This window comes from Mytilus trossulus, chromosome 3 (assembly GCF_036588685.1).
Source record: "Mytilus trossulus isolate FHL-02 chromosome 3, PNRI_Mtr1.1.1.hap1, whole genome shotgun sequence".
NCBI classification, from domain to species: Eukaryota; Metazoa; Mollusca; class Bivalvia; order Mytilida; family Mytilidae; genus Mytilus; species Mytilus trossulus.
In genome coordinates, this window is record NC_086375.1 from 69,373,038 (window position 1) to 69,389,767 (window position 16,730).

At 31.8% G+C, this 16,730-nt stretch overlaps 2 protein-coding genes across 2 annotated transcripts; both read left to right on the forward strand.

Moving 5' to 3' along the window:
• On the forward strand, positions 1 to 15,914 carry LOC134710992 (uncharacterized). The gene is made up of 16 exons (XM_063571415.1): positions 1 to 162; positions 507 to 541; positions 905 to 1,039; positions 1,413 to 1,593; positions 2,402 to 2,492; positions 3,021 to 3,126; positions 5,748 to 5,882; positions 6,279 to 6,459; positions 7,338 to 7,425; positions 7,813 to 7,918; positions 11,406 to 11,463; positions 11,846 to 11,880; positions 12,604 to 12,738; positions 14,027 to 14,207; positions 14,896 to 14,983; positions 15,794 to 15,914. The coding sequence occupies exons 1-16, from the start codon at positions 96 to 98 to the stop codon at positions 15,897 to 15,899; spliced, it is 1,728 nt and encodes a 575-aa protein (XP_063427485.1). The 5' UTR covers positions 1 to 95; the 3' UTR covers positions 15,900 to 15,914.
• Positions 4,690 to 8,085, forward strand: LOC134712251 (mammalian ependymin-related protein 1-like). The gene is made up of 6 exons (XM_063573615.1): positions 4,690 to 4,853; positions 5,030 to 5,064; positions 5,748 to 5,882; positions 6,279 to 6,459; positions 7,338 to 7,425; positions 7,813 to 8,085. Exons 1-6 carry the CDS (start codon positions 4,790 to 4,792, stop codon positions 7,922 to 7,924), a joined length of 615 nt encoding a protein of 204 aa, XP_063429685.1. The 5' UTR covers positions 4,690 to 4,789; the 3' UTR covers positions 7,925 to 8,085.
• Positions 15,915 to 16,730: the final 816 nt, after the last annotated feature.

Consider the following 16,730-nt stretch of genomic DNA (forward strand, 5'->3'; position numbering starts at 1 on the left):
ACGTTGTTAGAATGATGTCCTCAGAAGGCTAACAAAGTTTATTTAAAGTGATCGACAACTGACCCTCGCAGTCCGCTAGTCACATTCGAATCGAAATGAAGTACCTTATTGCTCTGTGTCTTTTTGTTGTTTCGGCTTACGCCCAGGCTCCAAAACCATGTGGTAAGTACTATAATATATACTATTACGTATAGTTACTAAATATATACGTACTCATTTTGATGATGAACTTCAAGTGAACAAAGTATGTACAGGGTCCAAATGAACCCATATCTTCAATAACAAATTCTAATAGAAAATCAATATGAACATTATTGACGTTCTCAACAAACAACTGTAATACTACATACTTCTTTGCTTTTAAATTTTCAGTTTCACCATTGATGAATAATTTTAAGCTATGCAATTAAAGAAAAGGGTGCGTCGGACGCACCATATGAGTAACATCTTTTTCATTCATTAACGATTTTGCATTTGTTATAATATAGATATCATTCCCTTTTCAGATTCTCCAGCACAGTGGGAGGCCAGAGAAATTAGGGTAAGTAAGCTTTTCCTGTTTTTAATTGTGTTTTTAATGAAGTTTTATATAATGCATTATTTTTTTTGATTTTGTTTTTATTTCAGAATCATACTTAAAGGAATTCTCAACTTTCATTGTAACTAATTCCAGAATAAAATTTTTGGCAATATCAAATTTTGATATTGGAAAAATGAATGAAGTTACAATATTCAAAATTGAATGCTCAGGATTTATATATACATAATCTAAAATTCAGATTCCATTAATTCTGCGGCTGCTTTAACCCGCCCTGAAGCAGAAGAATGTTAGATACTATTTTTCTGTTAAATATTGCCTAATTATATATAACAATTGTATTTAAGTTTTTTTTATCATTTGCAGCAAGATTACTCAAAGAAGTTTGCAGAGTACCGTAAACTTAGTTATGATGAGACCAACAAAAGGATTCGTGAGGTTGAAGAAATCATTATTGGAACTGACAAAGAATATTACGATAGACTTTATTTATTTAACGAGGTAAAAACGACTAAAAATAAGAATTCAGTTTACTATATTTTCTGTTGAGCTAGATTCATAAATTTTGATAGTCAATTTTTTTTTTTAAATTCAGCGTTTATTGAATAACTATTCTTTGAAATAAACAGACGAAATACAACGCATAAAAGTGAGTGAATACGTGTCTGACTTTTCGATAATTCATTTAAGTTAACGTTCAAATGTGACACTTTTTTTACAAACGAAATTACGACCTTTTTCATTGCAAACATTGTTTGACGAAATATCAAAAGAGAATATTAATTAAGGATATTGTAACTATCTATACTATACTCTGTATATCTACGTCATTTCGTAAGAATTAAGTCAAAATATGTCTATGTCATTTTTGTAGAACAAGAATTATTCAGTAGACTTGAAAACCAGAAAGTGTGTAGTATCTGCTCTGACTAGGCCATTCCGTTACAGAGGTGTCTACCCTCAGGCTAAATTTGACGGTATCTTTAACATTGGAGCTGTCGGTGTTTCTGGAGAAGTTGTTGCCGTACAAGCATGGTCTGCCAATATAACTGGAGGTATATTAATACGGTGTATATATAATTAACTCAACAACGCGACTTATACAAACCGAATATCTATTCCTGGACAAAGAAGGTGGGAAAATGTCCTGCAAGAAAGCAATCAAATCAAATATTAAAACATAAGTTGCACACATATATTCAAGATGCAGTCATTACAGGTCTCTTAAACCATACTATATAATACGTGTCGTATTACTTACCTTTCTTTAGCTTGATTGATCGATTGCTAGTTGCTTAACGCGTCCATTCGGAAATATTTCATACATTTTCATACGTTACCTTTCTTCAGATTTATTATTTAACGCCCATCGTCAAATATTTCATGCATATGCATTGCTTAACCGTTTCTTTAGATACCAATAAGTTTTAACAATGAAATTAAATATTTTGAACTAATATAATGAATTTAGATTAAATATGACCTATAGTTTAAGGAGTGAGAGAAAAATATGGGATATAGGTCATGAGATAAATATCTTACGAAATACTTCATGTATCGAATAGACCGATCAGTTATCATTGTTATTACCTTACCCAAATTTCATCTACATTACTGATGGAAACACTTAAAGCCTTTGCATTATATCAGCTGAAGGAAGTGACAGTAAAAGACCGTGTCAAACATTAATAACTACTATGTTATAATCTATTTACAACTATAACGTAACAAATAACACGATGGACATGAATAACATTAATTCTAACAAGTTAAAAAAAAAAAAAAAAATTGCAGGAATACTTACTTTGTGTCATTCACAAACTTCTTTAATTATGTGATACTAATTGCTGGCTTTTTTTTAAGGATTCTTTTACACTGGTTTAGTAACATATCCTAGCTGTTATCCCGTACAGAACATCTACGTCAGTAAAGACTATGGATTTGAACATTCCGAGTAAGTTATCTGACAAGATGCAAATATTTCTCTCTATCATTGATAATTCAAAATTTTGAAATTTCAAAAATATATCCACATTTCGGTCAAACTTGGAAAGATTTGAACAACCGGAAGGGAGAAGTCAAGAGAGGTCTACATTTCTTTACTACAGCGAAAATAAGAGTGAAAACTGTCGCAACCGTTTCAAGGCAAACTGGAGGTAGACCATGCAGCTATGTTGACGACGTATACATTTCCTGCCTTCATCACATGTTATTTGTTATGTTATTGAAAAATACTGTTATTTCAGAATTGAATGTTAAAAAAATTAATAGGGGACATCCACCGAAATAAATAACAGCTTTCTGAGTACCAATACCTATTAGTTTTAAGGTTTTAACACAAGTATACGAAAATATTTCTTGTCTCAACTCAAGGTAACTTTGAAATAATTGGGAATAATAGACCAAACAACACATATATAAAGTGTACTATAAAAATTTTATATATAAGTCCGATATTATATGAACACTATTTTTTTTACAGTTATTTCGATTTGAACATTGGTATTGTGGACTTGAACGTGTTTGTACCACCACGTGAATGTGTGCAAGCAGAAAAAGAGTGGGAAATGAAGAACATCTCACCAATTGTTTAACTCATGAACTTTATTATCACAATAAAAAAATAAAAAACACCATTCGTATATTTATCTTATATTTGAAAGATTTTTGAATGTCATAATTTATGAAAGTAAACTTAAAAGGGACAACCAAGAACCATAATAGAAAAGGAAAAATCGATAACTATGATACAAAAAATATTTACAAAAAAATAACACTCAATAAAACACTACAAAGAAATGGAAGATTGAGCAACACGAACCCACAAAAAAAAATGAAAAAGAATTGAGCAACAAAACTCCATTAAAACCAAGGGATAAACTTAGGTACTTCTGGAAGAGAGGCATCTTCAGCTCCAGTAAACATGTCAGGTTAAAGTAAACACATCTGAGAAAAACAGGATTGTACCATAACGTTTGTCGACCTTGACTAGACAGCAAGAGTGGACACATTGTTACACTCTTACCGGAAACATTCGAGTTTTATCCTTAAATTAATCTATAGGAAATATGTATATACATATAGCATTATGTAGCTTTCTCTGGTGTTTCAAAAAAATATATGTGGTTCTCATTGTCGGAGGTAGGCCGAATGTTGGCTTGCAGTTGATACCATCTACGACATAAGGTCTGGTGGATAGTCGTCTCATTGGCAAGAATACGCCATCTCCTTATTTTCTGCACTGTAAGATAAAAAACGGGAATATTCTAATATGTTAAACTATTTTCTATAAGTTTGTTGCTTTCCTTCTAACTATTTTGATATAGTATAACACTTTAATATTCCAAAACTCGATGTGATGCCATCAAAAATATTGTTTGTCTCGTATAATGGTACATTGGACTGGTCATAATAGTACTGAAGTGCAGATCGAACGTTTATAGCATAGAAACGTATAAACACATTGGAAGGATCAATTTATAAAATATGTGGTGGGAGTGCCAATGAGACAACTCTCCATCCAAATAACAATGTTTAAGGGGAAAAGTTGACCAAATCAGTTTTGTATGGAGTCCTATTAACTATTTAACTGTATAGCAACCTGAAATCAAAATTATGATTAATTTCGTTACAAACATGTTCTGGTACGCTTTGAAGAACAAAAACAAATGTTTACAAGAAACAAAACCGAGACTTCCAACTTCGCCTTATACGAATACGGAGTAAAAGTAAATGAGACAGTGAAAAAAAAAAAAAAGTATTTTTCAGTTTAAGTTTCTGGGTGGAAATTTAAGGCATAAAAGCGTAGTTTTTCTTGTCAATCATGGAGACAAAAAGTGAACTATCTTTTTTAATAGACAACACGAGTTCTGATGTAGTATACACTGATGCAACCGAAGCAAACCAGAATACAATTGACACTGACATGTCCACGAAAGAAGATTACAAATACGAACAAGGTTTTTATTTTTGACGTAACCTTGTAAGATAACCAATTTTAACCTTATTTAAATTAAATGATGAGAAGCACATTTTTGCAGGTTACTATCACAAGTATTATGTCTTTAAACAAACTCCAGCGAGATAAAAATTTCGTCTAGTGGACTGTTATCGACAATTCTCTGGAGGATGCCAAAGGAAGATAACGTTGTTATTGTCAGATGGTCAGAAAATGGAACATGAAGATAAACAGAATAAAAGTACCCGGTTACCAATTAATTGTGTCAGTTGGTTGGTCTCATCTGAATCGATATGAAGTACCTCATTGCTCTGTGTTTGGTAGTTTCGGCGTTTGCTCAGGCTCCAAAACCTTGCGGTAAGTCATATTAGTAAAACAAAATTTTGGTAAACTTTAATACATGCATATGTTACTTTTTAAATCCTTTATATTATATACAGTGGTAACCTTACTATGAATTGTTTTAGTTGTGCTACCGTTACATATTTTAATGCCGGACAAATGGATGATTGAATGATGAATTTCTATTTCAGATTCTCCACCACAATGGGAAGCCAGGGAAATTAGAGTAAGCTTTTCAAATTAAGAACAGTTTAATTACAGTATGAAAGAAAAGAGAAAAGAAATAAACTGAATAATCCTTTAAAATTTTTATTTAGAAATCTCAATAAAATCTATAGTATACTAAATAGAACTTTTAAAGATGTGGCTTCAACACTTGTTAATAGTTTGTGATTTGGTCACATGAGCAAGATATTTCTCTGTGTTACCAGTTTACTTTAATTCAAATTATTTTTTTCCCTGCTATTTTTTTTTATCATATTAACATCCAGAGTTATAAGTTTATGTGGTTACATTGATTTTCAACAAACTATCAATGAAAAGTCATATACAATGATAAGTTATTGTTCCAGTAGAGAAAAATATGAAAGTATAATAATAATTTAAATAGATGTGGCAAAGATGAACATAGATGGGTTTGGCTGTTACTTTTTGGTCCTATAAGGTCATTTATCTCATCAACTGTATCATTGGGTTTCAAATATTCGCCTTTTGTCGATCCTGAAAAAGGTTAATCCAGAAAAGTGCTTCGTACGCATGAAATGTAAAAAGTGTGGTTTACATTTTTTCTTATCAATATGTCGTCAAAACAAGCCAAGAACGTGCATCATAGATCTTATATTTCTTAAATTAATGAGAAAATATGAGAGAGAAATTGTTCAATATAATGAACCTTTTATCTGTTTACAGCAAGATTACTCACGAAAATTTGAGGAATTTCGTAAATTGAGTTATGATGAGACCAACAGGAGGGTACGTGAAGTGGAGGAAATACTCTTGGGATCAGATAAAGAATATATTGACAGACTCTATTTGTACAATGAGGTAAGACATACTCTGCCATGCTACTATTATATTGACTAATATTGAATTAACGTTGAGTGATTTAGTGACATACTTATTTACAAAATAACCCAAAAGTAGGGAATAAAAAGATGCAAGATGTAAACTGAAATACTAATGATATTAATTGGAAAACCTAAACGAGTTGTATTCTACAGTCTAATGAATAAGCTGAAATTTTTATAAATAGTTGAATCAGGGTAGCATTAGAATCTTAACTAGAGAAACATGCAACATACATGCACAGTAAATTTTAAAATTTTCAAAACATTAATGTGAAGAAAAAAATTAATTGCATAGAATGCATGTATAATAAACTAAGCGGTTTTATCCATTATTTTAGGTTGTCTATTTATGCAATGAACGTTATTTCAACAGGCCAAGAACTACTCACTCAATCTGAAAACCAAAGTATGCACAGTAACAGCTTTAACCAGACCATTCCGTCATCGTGGTGTATTCCCAGATGCTAAGTTTGATGGTATTTTCAATATTGGTGCTGTCGGAGTCTCAGGAGAAGTAGTAGCAGTTCAAGCTTTCTCAGCAAACGGAACTGATGGTTAGTTACATATGCATCTGATCAAACGCACCATGATTCTAATAAATGTCGTTTACTAATAGTCGTTTAAAAAAGTTTTAAAAGTTTACTGTCTGACGATGAATTTATTTTTATTATCTAAATGTTCAATGCAAAATGATGTGTGAATGAAGGTAGACGGGGATATACGCGAACCACACAGCACACAAACGACTAAAAAACCTTAACAAATATATCAAGTTTTCAAAATGGTATTTGACAATTTAATTCACAGACCGTACTATATTTCCATTGATTTAGGTTGTCTGTTGAAGATATACGGATTCTTTTTAGGTGTCAGACCACCAATTAAAAATCCCTATCTGTTCAACCAAATTTTGCAATTTTCACAGCTTTCTAAATATTTTACCTTAAGTTTAACTTCAAGGAAACCAGGTAAATCCTGAATTGTACATGTATCACCCACCTTCCTACATGCCAATTTTCAACCAATGTTTAGTCTTGTAAGAAATTTATGATTTTGAAAAGACAGGTACTATCAAAATAACTCCCGGTTTTCTGGAAATCTTAAATTAGTGTACTATGTAGCGCTTTAATTCTGATTTTTTTAATGCAAACTCATAGACAAGTGAATTTTGGCTTAAAATGGTCTAAATATATTTCCCTTTCACCAAAAGTTTCATTTCTGCAAATTTGTAGGTTTAATAGTTTAAGTATTTAATGTCATCAAAAGCACTATTTTGTGTCAAAGTAGGACTACTTTTGCTGGATTACAGAAAAGACTGCAATTGAAATAATTGCTTGAATAAGATGGCTATTCTTTAAGTCTGCCTAATATGGACATTGCAACGATACGTCATTCATTTTGGAATAAAATACGATGATTTATTTATTTATAGGTTTTTATACTGGTTTAGTAACATACCCAAGCTGTTACCCCGTACAGAATTTATTTTTCAGTAAGGCGAGCGGATTTGAACACTCAGAGTAAGTATTTAAAAAAATCTGTTTTGTAATGTGCAAATAAGAATTGTTTATTTCTCTATGAAATAGACATACATCTTTTTATATTTCTGCCTATACAAGTAAACGATTATGTTATTTATCATTCAACAATGCAACGAACTTTTTTTCAATAAAACAATTACTTACATATATACCTTTTAATATCAATATTATTTTGATGAATTGTACCATATCATTCAAGTACAATCACTATTACAAAACATATCGTGGAAAAATAAAAATAAGCAAAATAAATAAAATAAAAACGAAACGAAACAAAACAAAAATAAAATCGATTTCATGATAACATTCTTCTTACTGTAGCAGTTTGATATTGTTGGTCTTAAATTATACATTGATATATTACAGCTACTTCGATTTGAACATTGGAATCGTTGACCTGAATGTTTTCATCCCACCTCAAGAATGTATCAAGGCAGAAGAGGAGATGAACAAGAAGAAGATCATGCCCGTCGTATGATACTGAAGCGCATTTCAAGGTCAGCTTCAAATGAAAGCGACATGCAAATCCTGCATTTTAAAAAGTTAACTGTTCCCCTTTGGAGTTATATATGCTATCATTTTGAATTGGAATGATTTGTTATTAAGCAGCTCGATTGGAAATAAATCTTTTATTTACAGTATTGTTTTGATTTTGCTGATAATGAGAAATAAACTGACCCCTCCCCCCAAAAAATACCAACAAAACACAACAAAAAACAAAAAAACAAAATCATCCAACCCATACCGTAATGTTAATTTTGATCAAATATGAAATAGTAATACAATAATTTTGGATCTTTGGGTCAATACGACAAGAAGAATGCAACCAAGAACTCAAAACCCCTAAATGCCGTATAAATTTAAAAGGTCTGAGTATAGTCTTCGAGACTTGTGCAAGCTCTTGCTAGCTTCGAGTCTAAATTGGCCGTCAAGATACTTCAGATATTTACCAGATACTGCACAATATTTTATACCAACACTAAATGAAATAAGAGGACATGGTATGCTTGCCAATGAAACAACTCTCCACTAGAAACCAAATCATATTGAAGATTACAACTATAGGTCACAATTCGACCTACTATAACGAGCGAAACCCATACCGCATACCGAGTAGTCAGCTATAAAAGGAACGAAATGAAAAATGTGAAAATATTCAAATTAAAAAACTAACGATCTGATTGTTGTCCTTTTCAGACGTATTCATATAGGTACCAAATGGTTTTCAACAAAAACCCACACTGTATTGTAAGTGATAAAAGGCCCGGTATAAAAAAAATGTGAAACAATGCAAACGAGAAAACTACCTGAGTGTTGCTAAAGTAATAAAACAAAAACAAATATTACAAAAGAAAAAAAAAACAACAACAACCACCGTGTACAGGCTCCTGACTTGGCACATGTAAAAAAAGAATGTGTTGGGGTTAAATCTAGGACAGCAGTGTAACAGCAAAAATAAGGACACACTTTAAAATCAATTGCAATTGGCTTAACTTAAATGATCGGTACGAGGCACAAAACAATAGACACAAAGCACCGAAATCAGAGTACTGAACAGTTACTGACAGACAGACAGACAGAATATTTTATTATAGTGTCACATACCAATACTGAACAATATCATACACAACAATATAAGTATAAAAATACAAATAAGTTACTGCAAGATAATTCAAAGCCAATTAAAACTAATAATAGTAGACCGATGAATGTTCTTCAAGACTAAAGTATCAATAAGTAGACATTCAGGGGATTTAGTGTAAAGACGTAATAAACAATATCAGAAACACATGACCGTGTGTAATACCAACATATACAGTATCGACAGGATGTAGGATAATAAGTTATCATAAATGTACATATACAGGACTATACATGTAGATATGTTTTTTTTTTAAACAAAATCAATGTTAGTATCAATAAAACAACATGATTAAAATAATAACCTATAAGAATACGTTTATTTAAAGGATCAATAAGTTAACATGGGTAGACTGGAATCTAAGTTTACAGAAATGACTGACTCAGCAGATCGACACGTAAATGACATACTAGTACAGTAGAAAAAATCAAGTACCGATCTATATGTGTACACGCTATTTTTCAAAGATAGTCTAAAGCTTATTACGATTAAAAATACACCATGTTTTAGGGCTAAACTGAGTACGCGTAAAAAGACGTAATAAGAGTCTGTAAAAGGCAATGCCTTGTACAATTTCAAAATATAAGTATCGACCGGAAATATGACTCTTAATTATTACAGGATCGTAACTAAATTTACGTGCTTTTTAAACAACACCACTGTTTAAATAATGGTTTTGAAGCAGCATATCGTCCACACATAGATTAGTTGCGTTCTCTTGTATTTTAAATTACAAGTTACAAATACGAGCATAGGGAATAAGTTGGATAAAAGGGAATGAGTTGGCTAAACATACACATGACATAGTAAGAAGGAATATCATCGTCAAAGAAATTGGAAACTTAACAATAAGGAACAAATATTATAATTGTTGAATGCTTACCTCTTCAAAGACAGTAAAAACTGTTAATTTTTGTTCCATATTTTCATGCCATAACAGGTTGCGCATTGCTCTGATTGTTCAATAATTTTCGCTTCTTGACTGTAAAAAATTGCGCAACCAATAAACATATTTCCATTGTTTTATCTGGTAGTTAATAGATCTAGGAAGATGTGGTGTGAGTGCCATGAGACAACTCTCCATCCAAATAACAATTTAATAAGTAAACCATTATAGGTTAAAGTATGGCTTTCAACACGGAGCCTTGGCTCACACCGAAGAACAAGCTATAAAGGGCCCCAAAATTACTAGTGTAAAACCATTCGAACGGGAAAACCAACGGTCTAATCTATATAAACAAAACGAGAAACGAGAAACACGTATATATTACATAAACAAACGACAAGCATTCAGTTAAGCATATTATATAAATTAAATGATATGGTTTGATTGCCAAAGAGACAGTGCTGAACAAGAGACCAATTGACACAGACATCAACCAATAGAGGCAACCATGCACCCTTCAGCAAAGAACAAAGCCCATATCCCATAGTCAGCTATAAAGGAACACAATTTAATTTAAAATATAGATCTCTGATTTCTTTATACTACATATGAGTATAGCGAAATCAGAGATCTATATTTTAATCAAATTGTAAAAGAACACAAAAATGACAAATGTAAAACAATCCAAAAGAGAATCCTAACAGCCTAATTTATGAACAAAACACAAATATGTAACACAGCAATAAACGACAACCACTGAGTTACATGCAGGCTCCTGGCTTGGACAGACACATACAGAATCGGAAGGGAGAATTAAATCAGATATATCCTGGTGTGTGGTTTGGAGTCATCAAAACAGTTTGTATTGGTTTCAGTCGTTCAGTATTTTCCTACAGAAAATTTATGCTTCTCAGAGAAAAATGTGATAATGAATGTTTATCTTCAGTTATTGCTGTGGTCGATCGGAAACGTATATACGCAACATGTATGTTTATAGCATATTTAAAATGAATAAAAAAATGAAGTGGTTTTTTTTAAGAATGACCTCTCAAAGTGGGAATAATATGACAGGACGACACTTTATTTGTATAGTTTACACATAAAACAACAGATATCTGAATAACTGCTATTTATACTGTTACAATACTAGTGGGAAAATGAGTGCAGATTAAAATATTTTCCAGAATAGTAAATAATTTACGACTGTCATAGAAAATTAGGAGTGACCTTGAAAAAGTACTATTCATTACACCCCTGACATTGACTTTATTTTTAAACAGGGTGAAGTGACACTTCATTCTATATCAGTCAAATCAACCGAGAATTCCTCTTCTTGATAGCGTTGGTATTATCCAGTTCTCGTTCGGGGATAAAAGACCAGTTCACCGATATTTTGTCATATTGTTTTTTCCTACCTGAATCAACATGAAGGTCCTCATTTTTGTATGTTTGGTAGTTTCGGCGTATGCCCAGGCTCCAAAGCCATGCAGTAAGTACAAATTTATTAAAGTTATTAACATGTCTCTAGTCAGTATTTAATCCCGGTTTACACAAAAGCAGCAACTATTAAAATATCAATAAAAAACGCATCTTTAAAGCGTATGGAATATATGCTATGTTTAAAAAATAAAGCGAAATAATTTAACGATATTTAAGATATTTGCCGAGAGAGGTTAAAGAAAATAAATTATATTATTTTCTAATTATATTTCACTTTTATGAGAAAGGTAAAAGATGCGTGAAAAAAATATTCTTATTCATTTTAAAAGAGGCAGCCTCTTTTCCATTAAGGCACTCTAGGCTATCAAGCGGTAATAATTTAGTCAACTGTTTTCCAGTCTCTCTTAATTTGGTTCTTATTTTTTCCTTAGACTCACCACCACAATGGGAGTCAAGAGAGCTGCGGGTAAGATATGCTTCTATTATAACGAAAATCACGGTACTATGTAAGCACTGATCGTCTAACCTGTTTCTTTTTACATATTTTACAACCATATTTATTTCAATTTATTTAAATAATGATTTAGATGTATAATAATTTTAAAGTCAACGAGTTTTGGTTTTCATTGAACTGTGTTTTGTGGTAATAAACATTGTGTTTAAGGTTTATAATATTAGGTTGAGGCAAATAAAAAGAGAACGGAGACCAATATTATTTTGGGGAAGTACAAGGAAACCCTGAATTACTTATCGCCTACCGGCGAGCGCATAATAAAGAGGGATCAGTCCGCGATTCCCTCAAAAACATATTGACTTACTCAAACCGGAGACTGCTGCAATAAAACAAAAACTTTCCTGGATTCTTAAACCATTTTTTTTATGAATTCACAACAATTATCGAACCAGATATTTAGGGCGTAGTTTTGGACTTTTAATGTACTGTGTCGCGGGAGTAAAATATTCTTCAACTATAACAACCAATCTTTTCTTGGTAAAAATAAAAATAACAGAATAGTTCGATATTCATACTATCAATCTGCAGGCGTACTTTATTTGGCTTTTAGCTTTTTTGTTTCGAGAGTCACTGACGAGTTTTGTGTAGGCGTAACGCGAGTCTTATGTACAAAATTAAAATTAGTTTTTTTAGGATAACTTAACTGAAGTACATTTATAAATTTATTTTTGACAGACTGATTACGAGCAGAAATACCAGGAGTATCGTAGAATAAGTTACGATGAAACCAATAAACGTGAACGACAGATAGCCGAGGTAGACATTGGTGGAGACAAAGGTTATTATGATCGTCTGATCCTATACAATGAGGTAACTGATCGTAACTATTATCATCTGTGATCTGAAATGAGGTAACTATTATCATGTTTATCTGTACAATGAGGTAACTATTATCATGTTTGTCTGTACAATGAGGTAACTATTATCATGTTTGTCTGTACAATGAGGTAACTATTATCATGTTTGTCTGTACAATGAGGTAACTATTATCTAGTTTGTCTGTACAATGAGGTAACTATTATCATGTTTGTCTGTACAATGAGGTAACTATTATCTAGTTTGTCTGTACATTGAGGTAACTATTATCATGTTTGTCTGTACAATGAGGTAACTATTATCATGTCTGTCTGTACAATGAGGTAACTATTATCATGTTTGTCTGTACAATGGGGTAACTTTTATCTTGTCTGTCTGTACAATGAGGTAACTATTATCATGTTTTCTGTACAATGAGGTAACTATTATCATGTTTGTCTGTACAATGAGATAACTATTATCATGTCTGTCTGTACAATGAGGTAACTATTACCATGTTTTTCTGTACGATGCAGTAACTATTATCATGTCTGTCTGTACAATGAGGTGACTAGTCTATGATCGTCTGTACCTGTACTATCAGGCAACTATGACCGTATGCTTGTACATTCAAGTAAATATTATCGTTTGTACCCGTTTACAATCAGGTAACTATTATCGTCTGTACTTATGCAATCAGGTAAGTTTCTATTTTCGTCTGTACTTATACAATGAGATAACTGTTATAGTCTGTACTAGTACAATCAGGTAGCTTGGTTTCATACCGGCATATGCCCGTACATAAGGTAACTTGATTTCATACCGGCATGTGCCTGTACTTTACCTTCATGGCAGGCGACTTGAATTAACGTACTATATATGACCGTCTGAACCTGTACACTTCATGAGTTGTGTTGCTTAGAATAAAAGCTTACTATGACCGTATGTATCTGTACAATGGGGTTACTCGGGATAAAGCTTGCTGTGATCGGTTTTATTTGAACAATGACATAATTTGAACCATTATCAGGCAACTCTTTAAAACTATCGCTTTTAACTTGAATATATCTGCACTGTTGAAAAATCCGCGGATACAACGTCCGATTACAGTTGAATGTTCATATTCTATAGTAAATGAGTTTTTCTTGATACAAAACTGTCCAGAGACCAAAGCTTCAGACCAGACCAAACAAAACCAGAAGTCAGATTTACAGTTTATATCCTCAGTCGAAATTGAACGTGTCACTTCATCATTTTTTTTTTATTGTAGAGTATTTTATGTTTTTTTATCTCGAAATTTTAGAACAAAAACTACACATTAAATCTGAAAACCCGGATTTGTACAGTGTCAGCTATCAACAGGCCATTCCATTATCGTGGTGTACATCCTAATGCTAAATTTGATGGACTTTTCGAACTAGGAGCAGTAGGAGTTCCAGGGGAATTTGTTGCAGTCCAAGCATTCTCAGCAAATGAAACGAACGGTAAATGATTCGATAACAGTCAGAACATATGATGGTTATTACGAACATTGAATAATCCGTCAAAGTAATTCCCTGTTGCGTTTTTTTCTCATGATGGATATCTGTCATCTACTAAGATTTCGGATCTGAAGAGTTTATTTATGTATATGAGTACGTTTTAGGTGTTTATAGTTAACAAATCAGGTTATTTGTTCAAGTACAAATTGGATAAGACAGTCACACAAGTCAAACTGACTTATGAAGTTTTCTCCATTTAACATTTATAGCAAAATATATGTATTAATAAGTAGTTCATCGAAGTAGAATTTACTTAATCAATATTTTTTTTCTGGTCCTAAATATTCATGAAATAACATGACAGGGTCTAACGTAGGTACTAGGTAACTTTGTAACAGTAAAGCTTCTCCCACCTACTGGTCTATCATATAAAAATTCAATACTAAACAGTAATTTGTAATATTTTAAACTGTAAACGTGATAATTTAAAAAAAAAGTACCTAATAACTTACGATGATTTTACAAAAGTTAACAATTTTAGGAATATACAGAAATACTAAAACTGCTATTGATTTTATAAATCTTGGAATATTCATGGATATTACAAAATCCATGTTTACAAACTCATTGTAACACAACATAGATGCGGTCTAGTTGTCAAGGTTTATAATTTTTAAAACTATATTTACAGAATATTACACCGGCTTGGTAACATATCCCAGCTGTTATCCAGTGCAGAACCTTCATTTCAGTAAGACATATGGATTTGAACATTCTGAGTAAGTTTCTGTAGAATCATATTTTATTGTTTTGTAATGTTTTTGTTTATAATATATGCACCACGAAGAAAGTCTTTTTGCAGTCCTACATAAGACAGCTGTATTTCTTGAAGTCAATTTACTTTATTTCTTGACAATCAAAGCCATAAGTAGAAGGTAAACAAACTGTTAACAAAGAATACACATAAAAGAGGGACGAAAGATACCAAAAGGACAGTCAAACTCATAAATCTAAAACAAACTGATAATGCCATGGCTAAAAATGAAAAAGACAAACAGAAAACAATAATACACATAAAACTTAAGACTGAACAGAACAACCCCATCTTGGGTGAAGGCATGTGCTCTAGAAAGGTAACCAGTTCCTTCTCTATTATTACCTTTAATATTGAATTGTCAAGTTAATAGATCAAATACAACAATTATATGCAGGCCCTGCCAATTTTTTGTTGACATATTATATACACTACCTCTGCTTGTTCACAGCCTCATTAATTATAAATAAATAATTGGGGGAAAATATGATTTAAATGATTATAGGTGTAAGCAAATACATTTTAAGTAATGCCATGGTCTAATATTATGACAAATTAATTGCCATGGTATAATTTAAAGACTTTTCCAATACTATTTCCTAATTTTACAAATGACATTCTCCAACTAACTAGTTTTCCAATGCCATGCATTGTCTAATCTCACGTTAATTCAAGTAATAGGTAATATTTGCAAAATTTATGAAAACTTTCCTTTCATACATACATTTAAGTAAGTTAAATCATTTTAGTTTATAATTCTATTTTCCCATTTCAGCTACTTTGATTTGCATATTGGTATTACAGACCTGAATGTGTTTGTTCCTCCAACAGAATGTTCCAAGGCTGAACTGTCACAACAGAAAATAGCACCAGTTGTATAGTCTATTGGAGGACAACATGGTTTAATAATCTGTACCATTTTCAGTTCATAAATAAAATCATTATCATCATGTAATAAATTATCTGTTTTCATCTTCACAATAAATTAAAATATTTGTCCTTAGTTGAAACCATTGTGTATCTTTATAAGGCAAGACATTGTGGAATTTATTCCCTATTCATTAATATTTATTTCAATTTTCAATATTACAAGTTGGATTTATAAATAGTGTGGATTCATTTGTTGTCATGGATACAATTTTAGTGGATTAAGAAAAACTTACATGTCAGTAGATGTTTGATTTTATTGTTTTGCTGAAGTCTACATACAAGCCTATTGGAAATTTGTTAATGGTAAATTTCATGGTTCACCTGTACCCATGAAATCCATGAAAATTGGAATCCATCAAATAAGCAACATTCATGCCATGTTTAATTACATTCCATTCAGCGCTCCTCTAGAAAAAGCATTTGTATCTTTTTCCTATTGGGTCTTATGTTAAACTAAGTCCCCTGCTGGTGGCCATATTGAATGATGGTTCAGCTACAAAGAAACAACACTTATAAGACACCTCATTAGGAACATTCATGCCTGGTTTGGTTTCATTCAGTTGTTCTAAAAGAAGACATTTGTATTTATTGTTCCATAGGTACAATGTTTAATGAAGTCCCCCTCTGGTGGCCATCTTGGATGACAGATCATTTTCAAAGTATCAACACTTTATCAGCACTATAAGGAACATTCATGCTATGTTTGGTTTCATTCCATTAAAATGGCACTGTTAAATAAGACTTTGGTGTGTATTGTCCATAGTGTCCTATGTTAAACTAAG

Bases quoted from the DNA above. Each gene is read 5' to 3' on its own strand.
- LOC134712251 (XM_063573615.1), top strand. From the start codon at position 4,790: ATGAAGTACCTCATTGCTCTGTGTTTGGTAGTTTCGGCGTTTGCTCAG. The intron at 4,854-5,029 runs GTAAGTCATATT...TTTCTATTTCAG, and splicing joins TCAGGCTCCAAAACCTTGCG to ATTCTCCACCACAATGGGAA. The intron at 7,426-7,812 runs GTAAGTATTTAA...GATATATTACAG, and splicing joins AGCGGATTTGAACACTCAGA to CTACTTCGATTTGAACATTG.
- LOC134710992 (XM_063571415.1), top strand. From the start codon at position 96: ATGAAGTACCTTATTGCTCTGTGTCTTTTTGTTGTTTCGGCTTACGCC. The intron at 3,127-5,747 runs GTTTAACTCATG...ATCTGTTTACAG, and splicing joins TGAAGAACATCTCACCAATT to CAAGATTACTCACGAAAATT. The intron at 7,426-7,812 runs GTAAGTATTTAA...GATATATTACAG, and splicing joins AGCGGATTTGAACACTCAGA to CTACTTCGATTTGAACATTG.